This window comes from Lissotriton helveticus, chromosome 3_1 (assembly GCF_964261635.1).
Source record: "Lissotriton helveticus chromosome 3_1, aLisHel1.1, whole genome shotgun sequence".
NCBI classification, from domain to species: domain Eukaryota; kingdom Metazoa; phylum Chordata; class Amphibia; order Caudata; family Salamandridae; genus Lissotriton; species Lissotriton helveticus.
This window is the reverse complement of record NC_136061.1, coordinates 1479277028-1479303799: the sequence shown is the minus strand read 5'-3', so window position 1 is coordinate 1479303799 and position 26772 is coordinate 1479277028. Positions and strand designations below refer to the sequence as shown.

At 43.3% G+C, this 26772-nt stretch overlaps 1 protein-coding gene across 1 annotated transcript in view; it reads left to right on the top strand.

The window, feature by feature from the left end:
- LOC144823527 (40-kDa huntingtin-associated protein-like) overlaps nt 1-26772 on the top strand; it is an 884224-nt gene that overhangs the window by 720093 nt on the left and 137359 nt on the right. The window contains exons 10-11 of the mRNA XM_078682113.1: nt 21355-21401; nt 21494-21549. Of these exons, the coding sequence (XP_078538239.1) occupies nt 21355-21401; nt 21494-21549 (103 nt within the window). The remainder of the gene's footprint in view (nt 1-21354; nt 21402-21493; nt 21550-26772) is intronic.

Genomic DNA, 26772 nt, shown 5'->3' with positions numbered 1-26772 from the left:
TGTGTGCTGGCGCAAATGCTTTACACATTGCCTCCAAGTTTAGCCTTACTGCTCGTGCCAAGCTACCAAGGGGGTGAGCAGGGGTTATCTTGGCGTGTGACTCCCTTGACCTGACTAGAATGGTGGTTTCTGCCTGACTTTGGCGTCAGCCTTAGCCTACCAGAAATAGCCAGTTCTAACATATACCCATTTCTGTTCTTTCTTGAACAGAAATCTGCTGACGTCAGGGCAGTGTTCGGGTAACAGAGGCTGCTCTAGTACAGTCCAGACAAAATCATTAGGACTATGGCCAACTTCATGGAAATGTGATGTCAAACGGGTCGCTTGTTTACGACATCGCACAGTACTTTTGTGCTCAAAAATACTTGTTCTGATTTTCCTGGTTGTCATGCCAACGTACCGTTTGTTACAGGGGCACGTGATCAAATAAATCAGATTGTCGCTATTACAATTCGTAAATCGGCGCTGTTTCCAGGGTCTGTTAGTGCCTATATCAACAACCACTGATTTGCGTGTTTGTGGGCATACCGAACATGTGCCACAAGGGTGGTGTCCTTGAACTGGCGGCAGATCCCATAGCATGCCAACTCGTCTAGGTTCCTTCGTTTTTGGTCTGGTATGGACCAATTGGTCCTTAAGATTCTGTCCTCTTTTGAATGCAAACAGGGGCATGGGGATGTTATCTCCACCTGTGTTCAAAATGGACCAATGTTTACGGATGATCTTTTGGACCTGGTTTGACCTTGTGTTGAAAGTATTGACAAATGTAATTCTGTTTGACTTCTCCTTGGGTAAAGTCACTTCAAGAAGAGCTTCTCGGTTGTTGTTTGATGCTCGCTTTTTTGACTGTCGGATTATTTTCCGTGGGTAGTTCTTTTCTTGGAGATGCTCCTCTAGTTTTTTTTAATGTATCGTGAAGGCTTCTTTGTTGGAGCAATTCCTCTGGACCCTGAGGAACAGGCCAAAAGGCAAATTGTTCCTCAGGGCCCTGGGATGACAACTATTGTAGCTCAGTAAAGCATTCTATGCCATAGGCTTTCTGTAGAGTTCTGATGCCAAACCCCCTGTATCCGTTACCGATATCTTCAGGTCCAGGAAGGCTAGATGAGTTTTACTATACTCTACAGTAAATTTCAGAAATGCATTACGAGTGTTCAGCCATTTATGAAAAGCTAGCAAATCTTCCTCACTCCCACGCCATATGACCAAAATATCATCTATATATCGCTTCCAAATTTGAAGCGACAATAGATAAGGATTGGTAGATGTCAAAACTTCGGTTTCCTCGAAGTTGTGTACATACAGATTAGCGAGACTAGGCGCGAAGACACTACCCATACCAGTCCCAGATGTTTGTAGGTAGGTAGTGTCTTCGTACCTAAAATATTTGTCTTTTGTCGCTATTGCTAGACCCATGATGAACGACTCCTGTGTAATGGATTGAAGGTCTTGTTGTTCTAATAGATTACCAACTACCTTGAGTGTTTCTGTTTGGGGTATTGAGGTATATAATGACTCAACGTCAAATGAGACCAAGATGTCTGTGGTACTGTCAAACTGTATCTTCAAAGTATGGGATGTGCACAGTCTATAAGTTTAACTAAGTTATCCGTGCTCCATGGGTATCACTCTCCACCCTGAGTGTAATCGAATAATCAAATGGTCGCAGGACTATTACATAATAGTCCTCTCACCCTGGGCACAAGAAAATTGCTGGGTCACCAGCTCTGTCAATTCAAACGTAACTTCGTTGTTATTGTGTATATTTGAATTTATTTCTTCAAAATAATCCACATTTTTTTGGAAAGTTCACATATTAAATTTTGCTTTTAACATCGTTTGTTTGATTCCCAAATAAATCGTATCCAATGCATTTCGGTGCATCTAGCACCTTCATCAGGGAAATCTGTAAGTTAATTAAACAAAACAAAACTTGCTTTAGCCTGCACTATTACGTGTAATTCACAATTTTTAACATTACCAACATCTTTATAGCTGACTGCGTTAAATTTCAAGAATGCATAATGTGGTTCAATAAATGCTAGCGCGTGAAACGGCTACTCCATGAAATGTTTTACAAAAATGAACTAAATACGTGCTCGGCGTTCAATGATACTATGTAACGCTACTGCTGGAATCGCGCTTCGGTGTTGACATCAAAGTTAACAGCACCCTTTCATGTTAACGTTTCTAAGCCGCTCAATCGCTTGCAAACATTAGTATCAGTTATACTAAGATTGTTAGACGCGGCTTACATTAGCGGGTGCTCGTGCTCTGAACACTCACCTAGTTAGTTGTGTGAACGGCTTACGCAAGCTCCGTGCTGCATTTTCTAATGGCGCCGGGATCAAGTGTGTTCATTTTTCTACCCGCTGTTTGACGCATGCGCATTACTCTGCTCCGTTTTTTTTCACTCGACTTTATTGACGCTGCCTCTGTGTTGTGCTGGCAATATACGTGAATGTGACTGCGCGCCCTTACTATGTGGTGCCTGACAAGTTTAAAGAATGTGTAAAAAATGTGTAAAAAACTTCATATAATGCTGTATTTCATATACGTAGTAATTTGTACAATTAGGCAATGATATGTGCACAAAATCATAAATAGCACAGAAATTCAGTTCGATCATTAAGCCCATTGGGCTTCAGACTGTTCAAGTAATAAATCCAATGGTTCTCTCTTTTAAGTAGGTTTTTCTTGTTACTTGTACCCTCTGTTTTGAGCACTGTTTCCAGTATACAGGCTCGCAATTGGCTTATGTGATGCTGTTTCTCCTTAAAGTGGACTGCCACTGTTGATTTTGTTGATTCTGTTCTTATGTTACTTTTATGTTCTGTAAGGCGCGTTTCGTACCCTGAGGAATTGTGAATATGGCAGATGTGTCTTCAGGGATTGGGGGTGATGGCTGTCAAATTTCAATAAGTTGTTTCTGTCAGTTGGTTTTCGATAAAGGTTGGTTTGAAACTGATTGTCAAGAATGTCAAGAGCAATTGACAATTATGGCAAAAAGGTTTCAGGACAGGGGATATCCTGAACAAACGATACAACCAGCACTGAGTAGAGCACAACAAACATCCAGAGATGAACTATTAACGAACAAAACAAAAGGGGCCACCAAGAGAATAACATGTGTGAGTAAATACTCCAATGTAAGTACCCAATTCAAGAATATCATTAGAAAACATTGGCAAATATTGAAACTGGAAGTGGATTTTAAAGGTATTTTTTCAGAAGAACCGTTGTTCGCATTCACGAGAGGAAAAAACTTAGGAGAAATGCTGAAGCATCCAATTGAACTACCTCCAAAAAGCACTTATCGTGGAACCATCCCATGTATGAACTGTAGTAGCTGCCACAACATCATGAAGGGAAATGTGATATCCCATCCAATGAAAGGATTTCAAATACCGCTAAGAGTTAATGGGACATGCGACACAATGAATATAATATACATGCTGAAATGCCCCTGTGGCGCAGTGTATGTAGGCCACACTGAACGTAAATTAAAAACGCGCCTTACAGAACATAAAAGTAACATAAGAACAGAATCAACAAAATCAACAGTGGCAGTCCACTTTAAGGAGAAACAGCATCACATAAGCCAATTGCGAGCCTGTATACTGGAAACAGTGCTCAAAACAGAGGGTACAAGTAACAAGAAAAACCTACTTAAAAGAGAGAACCATTGGATTTATTACTTGAACAGTCTGAAGCCCAATGGGCTTAATGATCGAACTGAATTTCTGTGCTATTTATGATTTTGTGCACATATCATTGCCTAATTGTACAAATTACTACGTATATGAAATACAGCATTATATGAAGTTTTTTACACATTTTTTACACATTCTTTAAACTTGTCAGGCACCACATAGTAAGGGCGCGCAGTCACATTCACGTATATTGCCAGCACAACACCGAGGCAGCGTCAATAAAGTCGAGTGAAAAAAAACGGAGCAGAGTAATGCGCATGCGTCAAACAGCGGGTAGAAAAATTAACACACTTGATCCCGGCGCCATTAGAAAATGCAGCACGGAGCTTGCGTAAGCCGTTCACACAACTAACTAGGTGAGTGTTCAGAGCACGAGCACCCGCTAATGTAAGCCGCGTCTAACAATCTTAGTATAACTGATACTAATGTTTGCAAGCGATTGAGCGGCTTAGAAACGTTAACATGAAAGGGTGCTGTTAACTTTGATGTCAACACCGAAGCGCGATTCCAGCAGTAGCGTTACATAGTATCATTGAACGCCGAGCACGTATTTAGTTCATTTTTGTAAAACATTTCTTGGAGTAGCCGTTTCACGCGCTAGCATTTATTGAACCACATTATGCATTCTTGAAATTTAACGCAGTCAGCTATAAAGATGTTGGTAATGTTAAACATTGTGAATTACACGTAATAGTGCAGGCTAAAGCAAGTTTTGTTTTGTTTAATTAACTTACAGATTTCCCTGATGAAGGTGCTAGATGCACCGAAATGCATTGGATACGATTTATTTGGGAATCAAACAAACGATGTTAAAAGCAAAATTTAATATGTGAACTTTCCCAAAAAATTTTGATTATTTTGAAGAAATAAATTCAAATATACACAATCACAACGAAGTTACGTTTGAATTGACAGAGCTGGTGACCCAGCAATTTTCTTGTGCCCAGGGTGAGAGGACTATGATGTAATAGTCCTGCGACCATTTGACTGTCAAACTGTATATCAGGAAGCAGCCTCAGGACATCCTTAGTGTCCTTGAGGAAAGTAGGCATTTCCCTCACCATTGGATTTAAAAAGTGGTCCACAAAAGTGGAAAGAGGCTCAAGGATCGAGCCAATTCCAGAAATGATTGGCCGTCCCAAAGGTGGTCTCTGGGGTTTGTGGACTTTTGGGAGGCAATAAAAATAGGGAATTACAGGGTGAGTAGTACGGAGGTATTGACCCTCTTCTGATGTGATCCACCCTTCAGATATTGCCTCCTCTACCAGGTGTCCGATGGTGACTTCTAATCGTTCTGTCGGATCTTCCAACAGAGGGCAATATGCTTTGCGACCATCCAGTTGTCGCAAGCATTCATTCCGGTACACCTCAGTGTCGAGTATAACAATCGCACCGCCCTTGTCGGCTGGCTTGATCGTGATGTTGGTATTAGATGTTAATGCTCGTAAGGCTTCTTGATCCTTTCTGGAAATGTTGATGAAAGGCTTATCTTTAGTCAAGAAGAGATTTTAAACATCATTTTCGACCGCCTCTTCGAATGTTGACACCTTTGCAGGCAGACCAACAACCGGTGGATTAAATGTTGATGGTTTTTTAAGGCCAGTGTTTTCATCAATTTCCATGTCGCCAACATTTTGTTTTGCGAAGAAGTAGTGAAGTCTTATTTTTCTAAAGAATTTCGCTAATTCGATCTGTGCTACAAATGGATCTCCTGTTTGAGTTGCTATGAAACCCAGACCTTTATTCAGCAGGCTCTCTTCATCCTCAGTTAGTAGATGGGAGCTTAAATTGATCACAAGACTGTTGTGTTGCTTGGTCCTGCTTGCTCCTTGGGTACCTGTTTCCCATTCCTCAGGTCCATTGTGAGTTGTTGTTGTTGTACAGGGCCCCAGTGTACCTGGTGTGTTGGTCCTTGTCTCGTCCTGCCTCTCGGTCGTCTCGGGCCAAACCCTAAAAAAGGAGGCATCCATGGACCTTGTTGCATTTGCTGAGGACAGAAAGGACCCATCTGAGGTGGAAAGGTGGGCCCATACATCCATGGATTTGGCTGCCACCAAGGTTGGAATTGATTTTGATTTTAACCATTGACTAGGGAAGGGTCATAATAGCAGAACCATATTGTTTGTTGCTCGCAGTTCTAAAGGGCTGGCTATTGACGACAGCATGAAAAAAACGTATTGCCTATTACTGAAATTGCCGTGTACAGTGATTTGAGGAACTACCATTGAGGCTGCTATTAATCGATCAAATCGATACACAGTCTGCTTGATCATTCCTTTCCAAGCTATAATATGCTAGGGTAGAGTGATGGCTAAAACTTTATTGTTCTCGCTAATGGATGAACGCTATCTGACTCTATTGGCGAAATATTGTACACATGCTCAATAGTAGTTTTTTGAGTATGCAGCAAGCAGTGGGTTTTGTACATGCTACAAAAAAACCTATTGTCTCACTAAAACTGACAGCACTGATTGATTTTAAGCTTAAAATTTGAAAACATCTTTTCAATAAGAAAACAGAATGTTGAATTATAGCTCTACCTACCCTTGTTTCTCTGGATGTCTCTTTATTCGTTTACAGAGCGGTGCTCCTCTATACCTGAGCTGCAGCCAGGTGGGGTGAAGCGCCATCACCACAGCTAATGGGCGAGTGGCCATGATTGTGTCTACCTGGAGGTATTAAAAATATACTGACATATGATGTCTTACGTTTCATGACGTAATTGTTTATTAGCTTATAAATATGCTAATATGTTTTTGTCTTTATGTTTTCTCCTGTGTGTTCGTCCCTTCAACATGATGTGACAAAAGTCTGTGGTGGATTTATTCTGACCTGGATTTTGCAGGTGACATTTTAATTTCACTTTATATAAGCAGTAGTTAACATCGGGTCCTGAAGAAAGCATTGGTACTATACCACCATAATGCTGAAACATGTCGACCATCATTGCTCACAGATATTTTGTTAAATCTGATTTTGCACTTTGCCTTTTAGATTTGGAAAACTGAGAAGAAAAAATAAAGTTTCATACTTACTCAGTATTATCCAATTTTAATTGTTTTTTCACTCACATTTTGATTTCACACTGCTTTTTCCAGTCGCCACTTATATTTAAAATAACAAAACTTAGTACTGACATCACATTACGCCAAAGGTTTTTGGAACAGCCTTAAATAACATCAATAGGCTGTTTTCCTTTTTCCCTTTTCCTCCTGGGCAATTAGAACCCAAATGATGTCAACAAGGGCGGTACAGAGTGGCTACTGATGGGAAAATTCAATCATGCCCTCGAGCTTTAGCTCACACATTGGTGTCACACTTGGGAGCATACTTGGGTCTCCACCTTAAGTTCACAAACTTATTGTTTTTCCATGTTGAAGTCTTGTTCTCACAGTGAGTTTTTCTGCTTTCTGACCCCTAGATATAATAGTTGTTTTTTCTGTTTAAGTTGGGGCATATATCTAGTTTGGGTCGTTAAATTTGCCCTTGGACCCTCTTTTTTTAATGGAGGTTGTTGATAGTTCAACCAAAAAACATCATCAAGAGTATATGTTTTAGCTGGGCCACAGTCGGATATGACTGGCATTTCTGTACAGCGAGAGTCGGCTACTACTAGTCTCCAGCCAGAAAGGCGTCTTCAACTTGCCTCCGCTGCAGCACGGGATACTTCGGAACAGCACGAACGAGAAAGTGCAAAGTCTGCAAAAGGACAGTACATCGGATTCCGAACAAATTTACAAAATATAGTAGAAAATCTGATTTTTCCAAGACGGGACGCCAGGTTACCAGAGACAGCCAGTAGTGACACAAGAACACTGGCCGCGCATACAACCCTGTGGCTGAGGCCCTTATAATAAGTAATAAGGCAGCGCGGACACCATTCCCCAATGGTGGCTCCCTATCACCGAAGGCAGCAGCACAATCCATTGTCATCCTAAACCAGCAGCTCACAGTTTAGCATCAGGAAGCCCTCCAATGCCTGTCGCTACTTAAATGTGAATTTTCCTGATCCAAAATATAGAAAAATAGAAAACAAGCAAAACGTTGTGGGGCATTGGTCGCTGGCACCCACCTCGTTCAGCGACTGCCTAGGATGAGGGAGAAACCTCGCGAGAGCATGCTTGATCTCGCTGTCGCGCTAAGGGTAAAGGGAAGAAGGAGGGGCCCAGGCCGGCTTCTAAACCGGAAGTGGATGACACAGGTCTTGGCTTTGCTGCAGAGCTGGTATTGTGGCGTTTAACTCCAGCATGCATTTAACATCATAGAAGCAGCAGTACTTTTATATGATATTAGTTTTCATGCTGGAAAAAACAAAGTGCCTCACACCGAATGGCTAGGTAATCACGGATCCCTTTGCAACATGGCTGCCACCATCCAAGTCCACTGAAAGAGCGAGCAACTTGAGAGGTGATCGGTACCTTATCAAAATATTGCCCCCATGGTAAAGAGCCGTTAAAATAATATTGTTCATTACAATAGGCGGGCGTCTGTTACCATTATGCATTTAACTTTAGGGCAGCAAAAGCAGGAATGCTTGTTTAGCAAGCAGGAAATGGAGTGGTCGAAGTGGGGTGGGGGAAGCCAACCAGAACAAGCTCTCGCGTAGCGGTTGTATGGCATAGCCTTTCTCTTCCCCGACTTCCTTCTGTTGTAAAAGGTTTCTAATCTTTATGGGGCAGGCCCCATAAAGATAACAAATCTTTTACAGCAGAAGGAAGTCAAGTAAGCCAGTCTGAAAAGGACGGCGCTTACAGAGAAAGAAGAACGTCACTAGGACCTCTTCTCCAATGGCTGGCCACCGTTTAGTATGCCAGCCAATGGAAAAGAGGGGTGCGGCTTAACATCGCTAGTAGAAAATACCCTATATCATTAAGCCTCGCCTTCTCGACTGCGCATGGGCGCAGTCTTTCGCAGGCCGAGACCTAAAAAATATTCTGGATCCATCCTGACATCTGGAAGTTCAAAGGTAGGGAATATGCGGCTAGATCGTGTCTCTACCAGATAAGGGATTACCAAAGGTAAGTAACTTGTCCTTTACGAATTCGAGACAATCGTACAGTTGGGCACTCCGGGCAGGGGTACACATAGAAGGGGACTTCTCCGTCCCGACATCATGGCATTGTAACAGATGTGTCTCCACTGACTGCCGTTTTATTATTCACTCAAACAGTTATTTTTTCTTAAATTGCAGTAATCTGACTTGGACTGTATTGTATTATTACTAGATTTCATGAAGGAAATATATATATATTTTTTAAATAAGTCTACTTAGTTTATCCAGTCTACATATCTCAAAACGTTGAATAGAAATCTGATTTTGTTTTTTAATAAAAAAATTGTAAAACCATGAAGAACGCAACTCCACCCTTCGCTTCCTCAATTAGAATGAGACATCCTTTTGGAAATACCAGCCATACTGTCATGCAATTAAAGAGGATCTGTAGTATTCTTTAAAAAAGATATATATATATATATATATATAATACCTCACAAATGTTCAGAATTATATACAAGCTAATTGTGTAAAAATACATTATAATAATAGGTTTTCACTTGTACCAAATTATGTGTGGCCATGTGAGGTTGTTGAAACTAAAATGGGGGGCACTACCAACCAGAATATAAGATCCTTAAGTATTGCCCGGCGGTGTCGCCTCTTGAACCCACAAAGAAAGTTAAACTATTGAAGAGGCAGGCGCTGGAGACTGGAAGGCAGGAAACAAGGTTTTTATTCTCTCCGGAGGAGAACACAACGAAACGGACAGAAGGTATCGTTCTGAGGTGCTCTAACTGCATCCCTGAGGCCTGGCCTCTTATACACAAGTTTATGACTTTATTGTACATTACACATTCATGTTAAAGCTTTGATGTATGAAAAAGACATTCCCGGAACTCCCTTTGAGCCCGTTCCCACACACATTTACAGTCGAAGTCCCCACCCTAGTCACAACAGGTGATGAGTATCACGCAGCTGGATATTCCGCCGATTCACGGAATGTGGGGGTTTGATCGGATCTCATGGAGTGGGGGCTTTGATCAACCCGGGGATCCTTTGATGGGGGAAGCTTTCTATTGTACGGGGAGGGGCAAGGGATGGTATCGGCAGAGCTGGGTGTCGGCCTGGGAACGGGGAAGACAAAACGGGCACACGGGGAAAAAGGGGGTTTGCATCTAAGGGCCGGAGATCATGAAAGGGGAGCAGGGAGGTGTCGCGCTGGGAACAGGATGAGGGCCTGGGGCAGAGCAGCGCCGAAGAGGGGTTTATGACTCAAGGCAGGTGCAAGCAGGGGGTGGTCAGCGTGCAGGCTTAGTGAAGGCGAAAGGCTATGTCAGGGGCCAGCGGCATGCAAAAGGGTTCGTTCTGATCGGGGCATCTAACAAAATGGCGGGCGCGCACGACAAAAGTGTGGCATCAGGGGAAGAGGCAAGATGGCGCAGATAATGTTCACCAAAAACGTGCTAATTTTCAACAGTCCTCCCTTTAACATATTCAAGACATCTTGCTGGTTCATTTTCTACTCGGTTCTATTGTGGTGGGCATGAGAAAGAAAACGGTAGGAACCCTAGAGGAAAAGAGTTGCAAACAATACGTTTTAACATTTCTAGTTTCTAGGAGGTGGGCCTATTTGATAAACTTTGATCAATTTGTTTAGCAGGAAAGTCATAGGAATGCAATACAAAAACGATTCTGTAGCGAGAGCAGCAAGCATATTTCATACTGGCAGGTTATTACATATATATCAGGTTCAGATTGGAGCATGATCAATACAATGGCGGCTGGGAGAGAAATGAGGTCTAGCAGAAACGGCGATTGGGGATGTCAAATGTTCATCATTCTTTGTTGCCTTTCGTTGGCGCTGTTGAGCACCGGCGGTGGAGCTACAAGTCCAGCTCTGTTCTAAGTTCTGCGTTGCAGGGCACGACCCTTTCCTCGCGCTTCTGGTCGGAAAGGTCCTTATCGCCCTGTGTCCTTTGAGATGATCGTCAGAAAGTTCAGATGGAAGAAGAGCGTACAAAACAGTCCATAGGGTAGGTCAGAGGAAAAGGGGGATGGAGCAAGGCCAAATTAGGAACAGACTAGGGGAACGAGAGACTTCAAATAGGCGAGCGTGTGACCGAATTCAGAGAGCGGGGACTTGTCGACAGACACTGGACATCGAGCAGGGGCATCAGGTCGACCCTTTCTTCTCATGTTGTCGAAAACAGTGCCTCGTCCTGCAGCTCTTTTCTGTCGTGGTCTCGCCTTGGCTAATGTCGCAGGTGTTCCTTAGTCTGCAGTCAGGCCTCGTGCTCCCACATCCGGTCCTTCTCTCCTCCAACAGCAGTACCCTTAAACAAGTTTGAAAAGACAGTCTTTAGAGAATTTGCAGATGAAGATAATCAAAAGTCTATTTCTCTCCCAGCTCCAGGCAAAGAATGAAAAATGCCCGTTATATCAGTGTTCACAACTGGCATATGAATGGCCGGTGACGGGCCTGTTGGATTTACTATGACTTTCCTTTACAATTATTTATTACAGTCACGACAGTTCATCTGATGGTGACCCACCTTCGTGAGACGTTAACATGGTACTACACAGGTATTTTGCTGAGAGGCGAACATGGCTAAACATTTCCTTTTTATCGATGCATCCTGCCTTTTAACTACTACGGGGTTCATTTCGATGATTTCTTTACCTTGGACTAGTCTGTTAACCTTGTAAAACATCATTCTGGATCCTACGTAACCTTTTACAGCCCGATTACTTAATTAGGAAGGACAGGGGTTTTATGGGGAACAACCAGGGACATAGGAAACTTGTGGTAAGGGCATAAATCGACCCATCTCTCACAACCGGAAATGAGGGGTAGTTTCATAATTCCAGTTTTTGGGCGGCTGATACAGGGGAGGTAACAGGGGTGATCATTTTTCCGGTCTGGGTATTGCGACAATTCGGGGAGGGGAGGGTCGCGTATTCTGAGGTCCTTGTTTTATACCATAGGAGCCGTTGACATGTAGTTCCCTTATTTCGGGTCAGATTAGGGAACCTCTGTCGTCTTACCTGTCCTTTCCCTTACGGCCCAACCTCGGTTCGGAAAAGGAGAGGTAATGACGCGGCTTCAGGGTGATTGTATTAAAGACAAGTTTTTGTGCAAATACTGACGGTATTTGAAGCCAATTAGGTGGTGTGCTAGGGGTGGCAGTCTGCCAATTTCGGGGCTAATCACTCGGAAGAGTGGGAGTAAAAAAATAGAGGGAGAGAGAGAGAGAGAGAGAGAGAGAGAGAGAGAGAGAGCGTAACGGCACGCTAAATAGTACACGTGCAACAGAGAGGGTGGCAGTGTATTCAAGAAAGGCTATTTAGTGCATTACGCAGTAAAGGGCATTCACGGGTCTGCGTTAGGATCTTGTAATCATGCAGTTTGAGCATTAGACAGGGTAGAGGGGACGTGCTTTGAGAAAAAGGAAAGAAGAAAGGAGGTACCATGTTGTCGCACTTCTCGCATTCTCGGTCCTTCGACCAGTTGGGTCGACGCCTCAGTCACACACACACATTCCCTCATAGTTTCGCATCATACGTGACATGGGTTCATTCGTCCAGTCTGGTTTAGGGGTGATCACTTTTTATCAGGTTGTGCTAATTTTTCGGGTTTGTTCGATACGTGAGTAGTTTGCAGGCGTGCTTAGACACCACCTTGCGGCGCTAGTCCGCTTCGTGTATTAGACATGGCAAGGCTTCGGATCTTCGCCACACCTCGGCTGTAATTTCTGATGTAACCTGCAGAGGGAGGAAAAAAGGGGGTGGGGGAGACAGCGTTCGCGCACATTCAAATACATGGATTCATAAGTCCTTTACTTACCTCTTACTCGTCTTTCCTCCTCGGGGCAGGGTCCCCGGGGATATGGTTTCTGGAGTCGGGGGGGGGGGGTAGTGTGTCCATATAGGTCGTGGGCGGGGAAACGTAAAAAAAGGAAACCAGAGGTGCTTAGTGCGAGGTATCTAGTCAAAGGATGTATCTCACTATCGGGATCCTTAAACCTCTTTCAACGCTGTGGCGTTCTAAGGTTCTTCGGTTCTTGGGTCAGCTCCGTTCCCTGGTACTTTGGAACGTTGTACTTTATAACATTTACATTATTTCATTTCACCCTCCCTTTACATTCCTTCATTTACACCGTTCGTTTTACCCATCCTTGGAAGTCAAGGTCTTCCCCTACGCGAGAGTTCATGGGTCAGTCGCGTACTTTGAAGGCGGAGTGTCGTGTTGTCGATCCGATCCGTCCTCCAGGGCTGGGCAACCATCTTCTTTTAACCTTAAAGAGAGAGCAGAGTAGGGTGCACAGAAAAGAACTTTCCCACCGATCCCACATTTTTAAAATAAAGCATGCAATACCCGTCCATAGTTTCAAAAACTTTATTTTGCAAAATCATTTCAGCATGTGGATTATGAGGGTGCGGTCGTATTTGGCCGGTCGTGGCAATGGCTAAAGTGCGTACAGTGGGGGGGTGTCGTTTGCGGCAATAAAAACATCGGAAAGTTTGACTCATTCATTTGTAAGAAACTAAAACGTCTATTAATTGGCTGGGGGTTCGGGGGCATTTATTTTCATAATTTAGAAGCATAATCATAATGGTTGTAATCAGATTTCCTATATGCATACCGTACGTGTACGTCGTAAGTGAGGTTTACATCAGTTATAAAAAAATATAATACATTTGTACATTTGTAATCAACATTTGTAACGGGGATCCTTTCATACTGTTCGTCGAGTGAGTTCTCCTTGTCTTTTCTAGCCAAGTGTACAAAGGATCATATAAAATCTCAGAACATCAAGTTTATATCAGTGCGAAGGAACACCACGAGGTGTTCGTAAGTTCCGATTGATACCAGCGCCATTTTGGGCGGGGCCGGCTCAGTCCGGAAGCAGCATCAGGGGGAAATGTTTCCCATTACTGGCAGTTTGGACCAGAGTCCTTTTCGGCAGTTCTAGAATTCATGCTAACAGAAGGAGTGGCAATGTCATGTTTGTTTCGTTGGCGATCAAGGCAGCCGTCCCTTACCGGAAGCCTGCAAAGGCCGAAGGTTCCGCCGGGGACCTTTGTAGGATCTTCAAGGCTGTGGAGATGCTGTCGGAGATGGGGGCTCGTGCTCCAGGGGGCAAATGTTCGAGTTATGTTGCTGGTCAAAGTTACTCTAGTGGCCGGGGCCCGCCTTCCAGCGGACCCAGACGCCATTTTGAGGCCCTACAGGGGCCACTCTCGTCGAGTTTGCAAGAGTGGGAGAGATCCTTCGGAGTGAAAGGAAGAGGTCTCTGTTTTGTGAAAGCGGGACGTTCGGCTGGGGTGCAGCTGTGATGCCCCCACCTGGGGGGCGAGGGAGACTGGTTCGCATCGTCTCCTTCTCCCGGTGCACTCCAGGCCGCTCCTTTTCATCGCCCCGCATGAAGGTTTCTCCACATCCGGTGTTCCCCAAGACCTGTGCTCGGTGCTGTGGGAGTATGGCCACCATTGCACGTTCGGTGCTGCGCAAGTACTGGGGTGCCACCATGGTGTGTTCGGTGCTGTGGAAGTATTGGCACCATCGCCTGACTGGGGGTGTTCGGCGTCGGGCCGGGGGCTGGGAAACCTCCTATCGGTGGAGGTGGGAGAGGCTCGTCCGCGTCGCCTCTCCCTCCCAGCCCAACTTGGACAAATTGTTGTGGAGGTACGTGCAGGACATCCCGCCGTCCAGGGCTGCTGCGGCTGTGACGGAAGAGAAAAGGAAGAGGTGCCTCGTTCTTCTCTGGACATGTGGCGGGACTGCTTAAGTCTATCCAGGCCCGTTGCGGCTGGCCGAGGAGACATGTGGCGGAACTACCTACAACTGCCCAGGCTGCTGGCTCCTGCCTCTCCTCCGGCTCCCCCATACGTTAAGATCTCCTGACCAAGAGTTGGCGGCCGGGCCCGCCTTATATGGGTTGCCGTTGGTTGGGTGTAGCCGTAACCCTGCCCTACTTTGGAAGGTTCCAGAATGGGGGGGGGCGAATGTTCTGTTTGACTTTCATTTTCTACAGTTTACCGTTATTATTCCTTGTTTGTTGTGTTAAATTAAAAGTTCAAGTTCATTAATGGTCTACGGATTTTGTTTTACCATTTCTTTCTTTTCAGGTTGCTTTTATGCTAAGTTTCTGCTAACAGAGGTTGAGTAACACGGAAACACGTGTAGAGGGATGACGCAGATTTGTACATTACATACACACAAACTCAGACGGGGGACAGTACAAGTACGACATACAAAGACCCAAGACGAATATAAAACAGTTATTGGTCATAATTATCTCTTTCCGTCTGTGAATTTGAAACGAGGCTGGGTTCCCGTCTTGACGTTGCCCGACCTAGGAGAACTTGAGCATGCCGCTGAAATTGTCCTGGCGAAATCTGTGCCATCGGGCATAATCAAACGTGGTGGTTCTGTCTGGTCTGTCTATGTAAGTCGGGTTCTTCTTTGTCTCGCGCTTTTTCTCGTACTGCCGGTCTGTCGTTCTTGTCGGCCCTTTGCCTTTACTCACGCTCAGTAGAGTCGGGCATTGGGCTTTCCAGTGTCCGACATACCTACAAAAAGCGCATTGGTTTTGCCCTAAGTCTGGTCGTCTTTTGCATAGTGTCGGGGGATAAGTTGTGGGTAGCGGTGTCCTGGGGTTGTCCTGTCGGTATATTTCTCTACTTGGTTTGTCCTCGTCTTTTCTCTGTCGTTGCATAGCCTCTCTGCGCCACATACCGAGACTGTCGAGCATAATCGGCGTTGTTTTATTATTTCGAAGGGCTATTTCTAACGTTTCTATTTTATCAAGGTCAAAGGATCCTGCCAGTGGCCACTGTTTGTCTTGACTATCTTCGGTATACCTGTGCCACAATTTATTATAGGCTATGGTGACTAATCCATAGTTTATGAACATGTCCTTATTAGGGGTGCCTTCTAGTGGAGCTATATGATCCACCTCTAATACACGGTCCGGGCTAAACAGGCTATTTATCAGTGGGGAGAAGACAGACATGACGGCTCGTAACGAGGGACTAAAAAGTCAGCACTGCCTATCTTATCACTAGGTGCAAAGACCGGACAGAATATTTCTATTCAACGTTGTTTGCAGGCAGTGAATACCTCATGGATCAAAAATAACAAAAGACCAATAAATAACAATGGGGAGAATGAGTAGGTCCGCAAAGATCTGCGTTACCTACCCTTTTCACTATCTGCAAAAAAGGGTGGTCTCTTCCCTGTTTGCAGACAGGGAATCTCCAGGAAACAATAGTTTGCGAACAACAGTTCAGTTTCAAGTAATTATTGAGTGGGGGAGAAAAAAATAAGCACGGCTGCTGCCCTACCTATCCTCCGCTGTTTGCAAAGAGAGAGCCCGTTGTTTCTCCGTTTGCAGACAGTGAATCTCCAAATAAATAAAAAAGAGCAATACTAGTATTTTTAAACAAACAAGCAATCAAGCAAATATTTCGCGACTTGTCGTGGTTACACGACCTTACCCGGACCGCATGGACAGTTTCCTGTCTTCCGAATCCAGCGCCCGATCGTCCTCTCTTCTTCGTTATCCTCGCGGCACTCCTGATGGTTCCCAGTCAGGACCGTAGATCACTCGAGAGAGGTCTGTTCGGAACTAGTGAAGTTCGGATGATCGGCTGCCAGACGAGGGTCTATTGGGCAAGAGCTCTCCCGATCGTTGCAGTCGTTCACTCTGTCGTCGGGACCTCTCCCACTGGATCCACGAGTCGCTGATGGGCCCCACGCTTGGGACGCCAATTGTTGAAACTAAAATGGGGGGCACTACCAACCAGAATATAAGATCCTTAAGTATTGCCCGGCGGTGTCGCCTCTTGAACCCACAAAGAAAGTTAAACTATTGAAGAGGCAGGCGCTGGAGACTGGAAGGCAGGAAACAAGGTTTTTATTCTCTCCGGAGGAGAACACAACGAAACGGACAGAAGGTATCGTTCTGAGGTGCTCTAACTGCATCCCTGAGGCCTGGCCTCTTATACACAAGTTTATGACTTTATTGTACATTACACATTCATGTTAAAGCTTTGATGTATGAAAAAGACATTCCCGGAACTCCCTTTGAGCCCGTTCCCACACACATTTACAGTCGAAGTCCCCACCCTAGTCACAACAGGTGATGAGTATCACGCAGCTGGATATTCCGCCGATTCACGGAATGTGGGGGTTTGATCGGATCTCATGGAGTGGGGGCTTTGATCAACCCGGGGATCCTTTGATGGGGGAAGCTTTCTATTGTACGGGGAGGGGCAAGGGATGGTATCGGCAGAGCTGGGTGTCGGCCTGGGAACGGGGAAGACAAAACGGGCACACAGGGAAAAAGGGGGTTTGCATCTAAGGGCCGGAGATCATGAAAGGGGAGCAGGGAGGTGTCGCGCTGGGAACAGGATGAGGGCCTGGGGCAGAGCAGCGCCGAAGAGGGGTTTATGACTCAAGGCAGGTGCAAGCAGGGGGTGGTCAGCGTGCAGGCTTAGTGAAGGCGAAAGGCTATGTCAGGGGCCAGCGGCATGCAAAAGGGTTCGTTCTGATCGGGGCATCTAACAAAATGGCGGGCGCGCACGACAAAAGTGTGGCATCAGGGGAAGAGGCAAGATGGCGCAGATAATGTTCACCAAAAACGTGCTAATTTTCAACAAGGTAAAGTTCTTTTTTTGCCGCTGGTTTCACATCGTTAGTTTAGTTGATAACAGAACAAAAAAGAGCATTTGTTGCAAGTATATATGTCTGCCTCTCCTAATTGTATAGTAACATCCTGTCACCATATTGATGGTGTAATATCAAATGGAAACACAATCATATCTCAGTAAATCAGCTCACCATAGCATTATATTTCAACTCTTGAGACTTCGAGTAATCTAACCAGGAATAATCTACTGCATGTTTTATATTATTAGGCTAGCAAACACTATTATAGCTAGTCTGACTACACATAGGTGAAAGTATGACCTCTTTGTTAGAAGCTTTAAGGTCAGCTACCAAAGAAATGTAAGGATTTTTTTTCAGAAATGATCATTTGATTTTAAGTTTAAAAGAAATTGCTCTTTAGCCCTATCTTACAAACAAACCTAGATATATATCTCTAGAGCATGCCATACTTCATAATCCTTGGCTGTTATGGAGTCAATGTGTCACACCTAAAATCTGGCTTTTACGTAACAAGCTTGGCATGCAGTAGAAACATGAGCAAAGATAACAGCAGCAAAAGTCTCAGTAGTGTGAATTCTTTAATTCTAAAAAGCAGTAATTTCACAATCTTTGTTAAGTCCTATCTGTACTATTCAATTTAGCTGATTCCATTGCTTTTTTTTTGTTAGATGTATTTCTCAATTACCTCCTCTCATATTAATATTGATTTTAATCAAACCAAGGAATGTTATCATAACCTCAAAGTACGTGTGAAGTTGTCAAGTGTGCAGTGTTATGGTAATTTACATCTTCATTTCTCATTATAGGTAAATGTTTACTCCAGATTTCTTTTTAGGGTTCTAAAGGGTGATCCAGTTTGTTGTTTTATACACACTTGCAAATGTTATTATATTTGTAAAAGTTTCCACTTCGTGAAACTCAAACATTTCTACTTCTAACTCCCAATGAGTTTAGCCAAGAATGTGTATTTTCATTCTTTGTTCACAATTCTGATCATTAGAAATCTGTAGAGAATCCAAAGTGTCACAATGTTGGTATATAATGAGAAGTCAGTGAGACTTATGCTATTTTACACTTTGTTCTCCTTGAATGAGATGAAAGTGTTTTAAAATTATTTTATTACATTTACTGCTTTTACCATTAGAGTTTGTAGCAGATTTTACAATATCATGTGGTAGCAAAACACTAATGTATTTTTATATTTTTTTGCTCTGTCCCTGAACCTCACTTTCTCAGCCCCTTTTTTGAAAGTTTTTTTTTATTAACTTAATGCACCATTTTGGCATAGCTTTTTCTCGTGCTTAAAGATTTGCTATTGGGTATGTTTTTCTTTCATGCCTTGACCTTGCAAGTCAGCTGTAATAAATGTGGTCTCTTTTCTGTATAGTCTTCATTGCAAGTTATTGTTTTTCACAAAAATGTATATGTATCATTTATTTCTCCAGATTTTGTCACTATACTCAGGGAATAATTCTATATTTTTCTGACTCCCAAGTTAGATCTTCAATATTTTTTTTTCATTTGTTCACACAACTGTAACAAATAGTTGTGAAATCCTGAAAAATCATCTCCAAAATATAGTCTGTTTTTGAATGAAAATAGCATTAGTACTTCAGAGGCGTTCTATCTCAAGCCAACCCATGAATAGATTGGCATAGGAGAAAGCCAACCTGTAGCCCATACAAGTCCCCTTCTGCCCTCTAATTAGAGTAACTTTGCAGTGAAAACAATAGGTTCTCTGATATATACAATTGAATGCTGTATTAATTATGTTTCAAACGAATAATTGCTCTAGTATTGAGAAAATATTCCTTTATCTTTAAGCCACCTTGATGTTTAATAATGTACATAGGCTTTTGATGTTAAGCCATACCAGTTATCTTGGCCCATCGAATATCATACCATCAGGTTTTCGATATCTCTTGTGTGCAAGGGAAAAGATTAAATGATGTCTATATACTTGTAGTTCTCTGTGTGGTCAGACTACCTATCATTCTTTTGTTTTTATGCTAGCTAAATGATATGGCTCTTGAGACATTAGGCAGGGTTTTCCAGTTTTATTCCGATATGAAGAATCAAGAGTTGTGATATAACCATAGGATGGACCTGGTTCTCTGGGATAATAGTATTTTAGTGAATTGTATATGTACAGTCAAACTCGGAAATGTATTCTTGTTACTTGTGCTTTCACTGTTATAAACTGAACTAATTGTGTTCTATGCTTACCAAGTGAAGGCTTTCTACCTCATAGGGCTATGCCATTTCTTTGTGCCTGTAAGCCTACTTGTGCAAGTTATGTGTATACAATTATTTTGTACAGAATTCTGCAGGTAAGATAGATATAGTTTTTCATTAGAAGAACAGTGCAGGTCCCTGTCTTATATTTGTTTATTTGATTGTAGGTCTGGGATTTCCCGAAGGGTAACAATTGATAGTGAAGTGTGGAGGTTTGAGTTGGCTTTCCTAAGTTTATATTGAAGGGCAAATTCACTTTTACTTTTTGAGATATCCAAATTCAGTCAACTAAATATATAAGACGTGGTTATGTTATTTTATGTATATTGCAATTATTGCACTTTGGTGAAATATTGGCTCTTTTGACATGAGTTCCAAATGTAAACATATTTTGGGTAGAAATGGGGAAAGATCGAAATGAGCTAACTCTTTATAGGATTTGTAGGGTATACCGGTAGTTTTCAAAGATAGTAACCTTTTATGACTGACTTACAGTGGATTACAGTTTGCATTTTGATACCCTTTACTTTACTGTTTTGGGAGCAGTCCTAAAGAAACAATTTAAAATTGCTAAATGTAGAATTGATTTCCTTAACTACAGAATCATGAAAATGACAAAGAAAATAATATTTAAATTAATAGCAGGGGATTTTTATTTGATTTCAAATTTAAATTCAACATTTTTGTATATGACTTCATAGCTTTAGGCTGGATAATGCACTAAATACACTATTGAGGTTCATAGTGCAAGGAGAAAGAATTGGCCGACAAATTCCTGTTTAACGACCCTTTCACTTGCATATTGTTCAGCTCTCTATTGTGTCCCAGCTAAGTATACACTGTACACAGTATGAGTAGGTGCAAACCCCCTGTACAATCTAATTGGTAGGTGGGGGTTTATGGACTGTGAATGGGTAGATGTTCTTGCACACATAACTGTGGTGTTAGCCCTTGGGTACCAGGACAGGTTGTCTGAAAGCTTTCACATCCACATTGAAGAAATAACACACCTAAAGTGAAACCATCATTTTTGCTTTCTTCACGGCCCTCCATAGGATCTAATTGCAGCCACACAGCCCAGGTGTAGAACAGGTCACATACATACACACACACCCTGTTGTGCACAATAAAGCCCACAAACACTCATTATACTCACAATAAAGTGCTCATTCTAGGTGGAAAGAAGGTCTACATTTAGGGGAAATGAGCAAGAGACCGGTTTGCAAAATCTGTCTTAGGGGTACTGTTAAAAATTAAAATCATGCACTTCTGCCCTATAATCGGCCTACTACTAACCTTCAGTGTAATAGCATTGGTTTGAATGACCAGTCATAACCCTTTACTCGGGGTGGAGGTACATTTTGGGTGCTCTCCTTGGCAAGCTTGTGTTCTGTTTTTGAATGTTATCAAAATTGTTGAATACCTCCAGGGCACTCAGCTTGTCGTGTCCATTGAGGGAAAAAATAAAGGCTGGGTGAAGAAAAATCGAACAGAGACAAAGTGGCACAACTTTCCTGCCCATGGAAGGCCTCTCAACCCCACACTCCATTTTTACAAATACTTTGTCAAGAGGACAAATTATTTTTATATTTGGTGGTTTTGCTGCTTACATATCTCCATTTTTTGTAGAGTATTGAGCTACTCTGTTGTTGTGATCGTTTTTTTTTTTATATTTGCTGCTAGTGGACCTCAAACTAATGCTTCAGAATATTAACGTGTAATTTTGTATTTCACAGTGAATTACTTGTCCGAAGAGGTTTTCCTGTTGCTGCAGTCAGTGGTGGTAGGTGTCTCATAGCTTGTGTTGTGGTGATTTGAAAATGTTAACACAAAGGAAGATGGGAGTGTAAATATACATGTATGTTTTTATTTCAGATGGCTTGCCAAGAAAAGGATATTGAATCTTTGAAAATCTTACAAGTGGAGCTCTGGTAGGTATCACTCATTGTGAATCACTCGTATGCCTGATCTGTGGTGCTCAAAGACATCGCAGCACTTATGTATCACACACAATTAAATTCCGACAAGATACTTAAATGCTCTGCCTGCAAAACTGTTGATTATATAAAATCACAATTTATTTTTAGTGTTTTCCTTTGTGCCAACTCTTAGGCCGGTTAGATCCATAGTGGTGACTCAGGACAGCCCAAGCCATGCTATAATTGCATGATGGCTGAATAAGATAAATTAATATTCATCAAATATTCATGGAAATTATGTATGTAGTAGTGATTCTGAAAATTATGGTATAGATGATTCAGCCCTTCTGGATCTCTGCTGCATACACCTGCCTCATGCTCCCTGCATTTGTTTTTCTCACGAAAATGACGAGTGGGTACATCCTGCTCACCTGTCACCTTTAGGAAGTGCTGCTTTTACTTATTCTCCAGCTTTCTCGGAGAGGAGGGTTTTGCATTACAGAAAATTGCTGCTTCCAAATTGCTAGGAAGGCTGCTAGTAGGTGAGGGCAATGAAGAACTACTGCACAGTGCATGGCCCTCCTGCTTAATTTGCAAAACTGCAGCTCTTTCTCTAATTTACCACGTTTGTTCTTAATATATTTCTCTATCTTTGTACTTTTTTCAACTGGTCAGGAGTTCTGCCCCTCCCCTGTGCACCCATGTTTCTTGTCTAATACTTGTACCACAGGTCAAAGGCTTAAAGGTTTGTTGATCATTCCAGACCCACGTCATCGGAGTTTACTCTCACAAATACTATGCCATTATCTAGGTACTAGCCACCATATTCACATTTGTTATATGTATGACCCCCTACAACCCAGTATGGGCCATCAAAGTACTCTTGCAGTTAAAAGGATTGCCCCTCTGCCCTGGTCAAGGGTGGATCTGAAGTGCCTTTACATCCGAACTACAAACCCAGCATTGCTCCTGAGTTACCCAAGTGACTTAACACCTGGCTCCGTGCTGAGGTGATGAAATGCCTTAAAACTGTGCATGGATTTAAGTTGCCCATACAGTATGGTATACAAAGGAATGGTTAATCTTAGTTTGCTACCAAAGATTAAAGATTATGCTGCCAAAGCCTACTCAAGGGAGGTGGTGTGGGCTAGTAATCACCATTTACTAGCACACAATAATAAAACTCAGTAAATAATTGTCCAGTCAGTACTTTTTCTTTAGGAAAATGAGAATGTATTTATTACACACACACAACTAAATGCTAGGCAATCATTTACAAATATATACATTGGCAGTTGGAAAATTCCATACAAGACATTGTTTAATCACCTGTGATTCCCTAGGGGTTCATGAGCAACAAACTACGTTAGAATTATCACTATGTACCTAAATGCAATAGTAAAAAATAATAATCCTGCATGAATTCACTTATTATCGATAATAAAACATGCACTGTGAGCAGGGTATTTAAAATCTTCAAAATCACTTTGATCACCTTTTTTCCACCACTTCCAGCTACACTGGTTGGGTCCACAGCCTGCACTTTCTTTCAACACTCTTGGGATTAAGCACTGCCACACTGATAATCAGTTGCTTGCTGGCTTCACTGCTGCAAAAAAGGAAAGGTGGTTCAAAACTTGATCTTGTCACAATAGATTGTCCACTGCACCACACTCAGTTATGCCTTGGCCAAAAAAGATCCTCATAAGGGCCCTAGGGCATATTTCCTCCTTGGTGAAAACCACAACATCTGATAGAGAATTTTAGCCTCAGATTCCTCACTTTAGAATTATCTCCAGGCACCATACTGGATCCGGAAATGTTTTGTGAGCAGTGCCTTTGCATGCCCGTAGGTGGTGGTGTTCAGCGCTGCATGGCTTCATACATGTCAGAAGTGATGTGCACGGAGCCTGTGTGACACATAAAACCCTATATTTCGACACTCCAAGGTACCTTGCACAAGAACTAGAGCTGTCTGGTGGCTGAAGAGCATCTAGAAGCACTAGTTCCCTGCTGCTGAAACCACATAATTTCATCAAAAGAACACTTATAACCGAACCTTCTCAGGCATAACCCTGAGAATCTGGAACACCCTTCCCCCTGAAATCAGAATAAATCCCTCAATTGCCTCATTCAAGAAAGAAGTCAAAAGGATACTAGTGAACAAATCTATGCTGTTGAACGCATGAGCTATACTCCAGAACTTGAGCTATCCCTTTGCTGTACGCATGCTTACTTCTTGCAAACTGTATTCTTACTCTGTTCTACTGGTTGCGGTCCACCTGGACCCAGTAGTTTGCTCTCTAGGAGAGATGCCCACACCGTGTCCATGCTTGATGATGATGTTGTTACTTATATACATGTGTTCTTGATCATTTTTAGACTCTGATACCTACAAGGGTGATACTCGTGCTATATCTAACGTAATAAATAGGTGCCACCCCAGCGCATTGATGTAATTTATTTTCTTTCCACGCCAGTAACCGCAGACCTGGAGAAGAGCTACCCCTTGTCACTTTTTGACTGACTTTTTTTTACCTTTTGTTGGAGAATTTTTGGAACGTTGTCTCCTAGTGTGGCAGGGATGTCTACGAGGAAGACTAGTTTTAAGCCTGTGGTGCCTGTAACTGGCAGATGTCGATGACAGACACACACCTTGTCTGCCTCTTGTGCCTTGAGCATGAGGCCAATACCTTTGTCGCGCAATGTACCCCAAGGCCTTGAGGGAGCATTCCTCAAGCATCATGTCGCTCGACTAGCAACACTGCGACAGTCTGGAATTTCGCCTAGAGAAAGGTCCCGGAATAGGTCGCGGAGCCATAGATCATCTTCACAATTGAAGTCATACGGATGTTTTGCAGCATAGACGTCTTCTAGATTCACATACTGTGCATATTCCGCCATCTTGTGGTTGGAGCCGGAAAGTGCTTTTGTTTTCTTTTCTTTTTTTCTCTGTTGGGAGGTTGTGAAACCTGATCCCCCTGGTCAGGCTACAACCCCCTTTGTGTGTATGCAAACGCTCAGATTATTTTTTCTGCCTTGGAGATTGGAGGTGCACTGAAAACGTCTGAGAAACTACAGCAGCAGACGCAGGCAACAGAGAAAGCCCACCAGAATTTTGGGGGACGTTTCTGCTGGGAGCTGATTCTTCATCCTGAAATAAGATAAGATGTTGCTCTTTAATTATTTAATATAGGAGCAAGAGCATGGGTGAAATGCTCCACGTAATATATGAGCAAGAGCACAGGTGAATTGCTCCACGTATTACCATAAATTTTTAAATAGTGCAGCACAGCCGTTGTGTTTTTTTACCAAGTTGGAAAATAGAAGCACGTCTACCAGACTGCGCTTACAGCGAGGGTGTGAATGTGCTGTTTACACACTTTGTATACGGTGTTTACATTATTTAAACATACTTTCATAGATTTTACTATTATGTTGGAAACGCACATAAGGTGCCTTCTCCATATATCACAGGATTTCTGCAAAACACAATATGCTCGTCTTCCTCCTGGTTCCTAACATAGCTACCATAGATAGTGCGCTATGTTTACAAGGGTTACCAAAAAGGGTTTGTTTTTTTGGGGCAGTAAAGGAGATTCGAGGGATATCTTAAACAATATGCAGACCTAGGGGAGGTTCTACTTTCCATATATTTAGCATTGCAACAGAAAATACATTCACTAAGCCATCAGATAATGTTATGGCTGGCTGCAAAATAAACCCTCTTTCCTTCCTAGGCATTAAATAGCTGGGCACAACACTTCTAACGCAGCCCCAAATGCAGCTCACATTTACCAAGTTTCTGCAAAGCAGATGGGAAGGTCCTAAACCTCCTCCCCAGAGCCCACTCCCTTCCTGGACGGACACAAGTGACTGTAAGTAACATAAAATGGCCTACAGATCAAACACAAAGACCCTATACATCTAGTGCTTATCTGCAACAAGCACTCGCTCTGGGACTTGGCTGTGCAGGTGCTGCACATGGTCTCATAGGAGACCCCGGCCATACTCTCCCAAGCAATTGCTGATAGGAGGAACCCTACTAAATTCACCACACACTGTGGCCTGGATATGACTGACTCAATGGGCAAAACGGTTTCTTTGATAGTGGCCCTTAGACCACTGGCTTTTCAGAGGATGTCCATGCCTCGCTCATGTACTTGCCCTTTGATGGCTCCCATCTCTTTGGACACAAAGTGGACTCAGCGCTGGAGCGCTTCAAGGACGGCAGAGCTACATTCAGGTCCTTAGGCCTTTCCATGACCCTTTGCCAACCCCAGTCTGCCTTCCATGGCCACAGAAAGGGCTTCCAACCGAGTCTGTACCCACCCAGTCACCACGGCACATAAGTTTCCCAACCCCTGTGTGGCTTAGGACTCCGTACTCACAGACCCCGTGGGCCAAGTAGCCAGCCCACCACTCCCCCAGCAGCTTCATCCTCCAAACCTCTTTTATACCTCAGGAGGTTAATAACATACGACCACTAAGAAACTCCAAAGTGTCCAAAGGGACTACTCCCTCCCCTTCATGAGTACCCCACCAACCATGTTAGCCACTTGTGACAGGCTGATGGAGGACCATATTTCCTACCTCTGCCAGGAAGTGGCAGCTCTCTTGGCCAAGCGAGCCATAGAGAAGAAGCTGGCATCAGAAATAGGTCGTATTCCTGCTACTCTCTGTGGCTCAAGAAGGACAGAGGCCTTTGTCTTATCCTAGACCTGCGCCCTCTCAATTTCTTCCTGAAAAAGGAGAAATTCAGAATGCTCATGCTCATTAAAGGCCGGTCTGCCCTTCACCAGGGAGACTGGTTGGTAGCGTTGGACTTACAGGACACCTTCTTCCACATCTCTATCCTGTCTGCCCACAGACATTACCTTCGGTTCACGGTAGGCTACGAGCACTTTCAGTTCACCATACTCCCCTTGGGCCTTCCCAGTGTCCCAAGGATTTTAACCAAGGTGATGACTGTAGTTGCAGCTCATCTGCGGAGATCAGGGGTGCCAGTCTTCCCCTATCTCAACGACTGGCTGTTGAAGGCTGTCTCGCCCCAGGCAGTCATCTTCCACTTCGAGACTACGACGGATCTCCTGCACACATTGGGGTTTACTATCAACATGCCAAATTCACACCCAACTCCTTCTCATATGGTCTCTTTCATCGGAAGTGTTCTGGACACAGTGCAGGTTCGGGCCTATCTTCGTGAACTGTGAGTCCAGGATATTCAGGCTATGG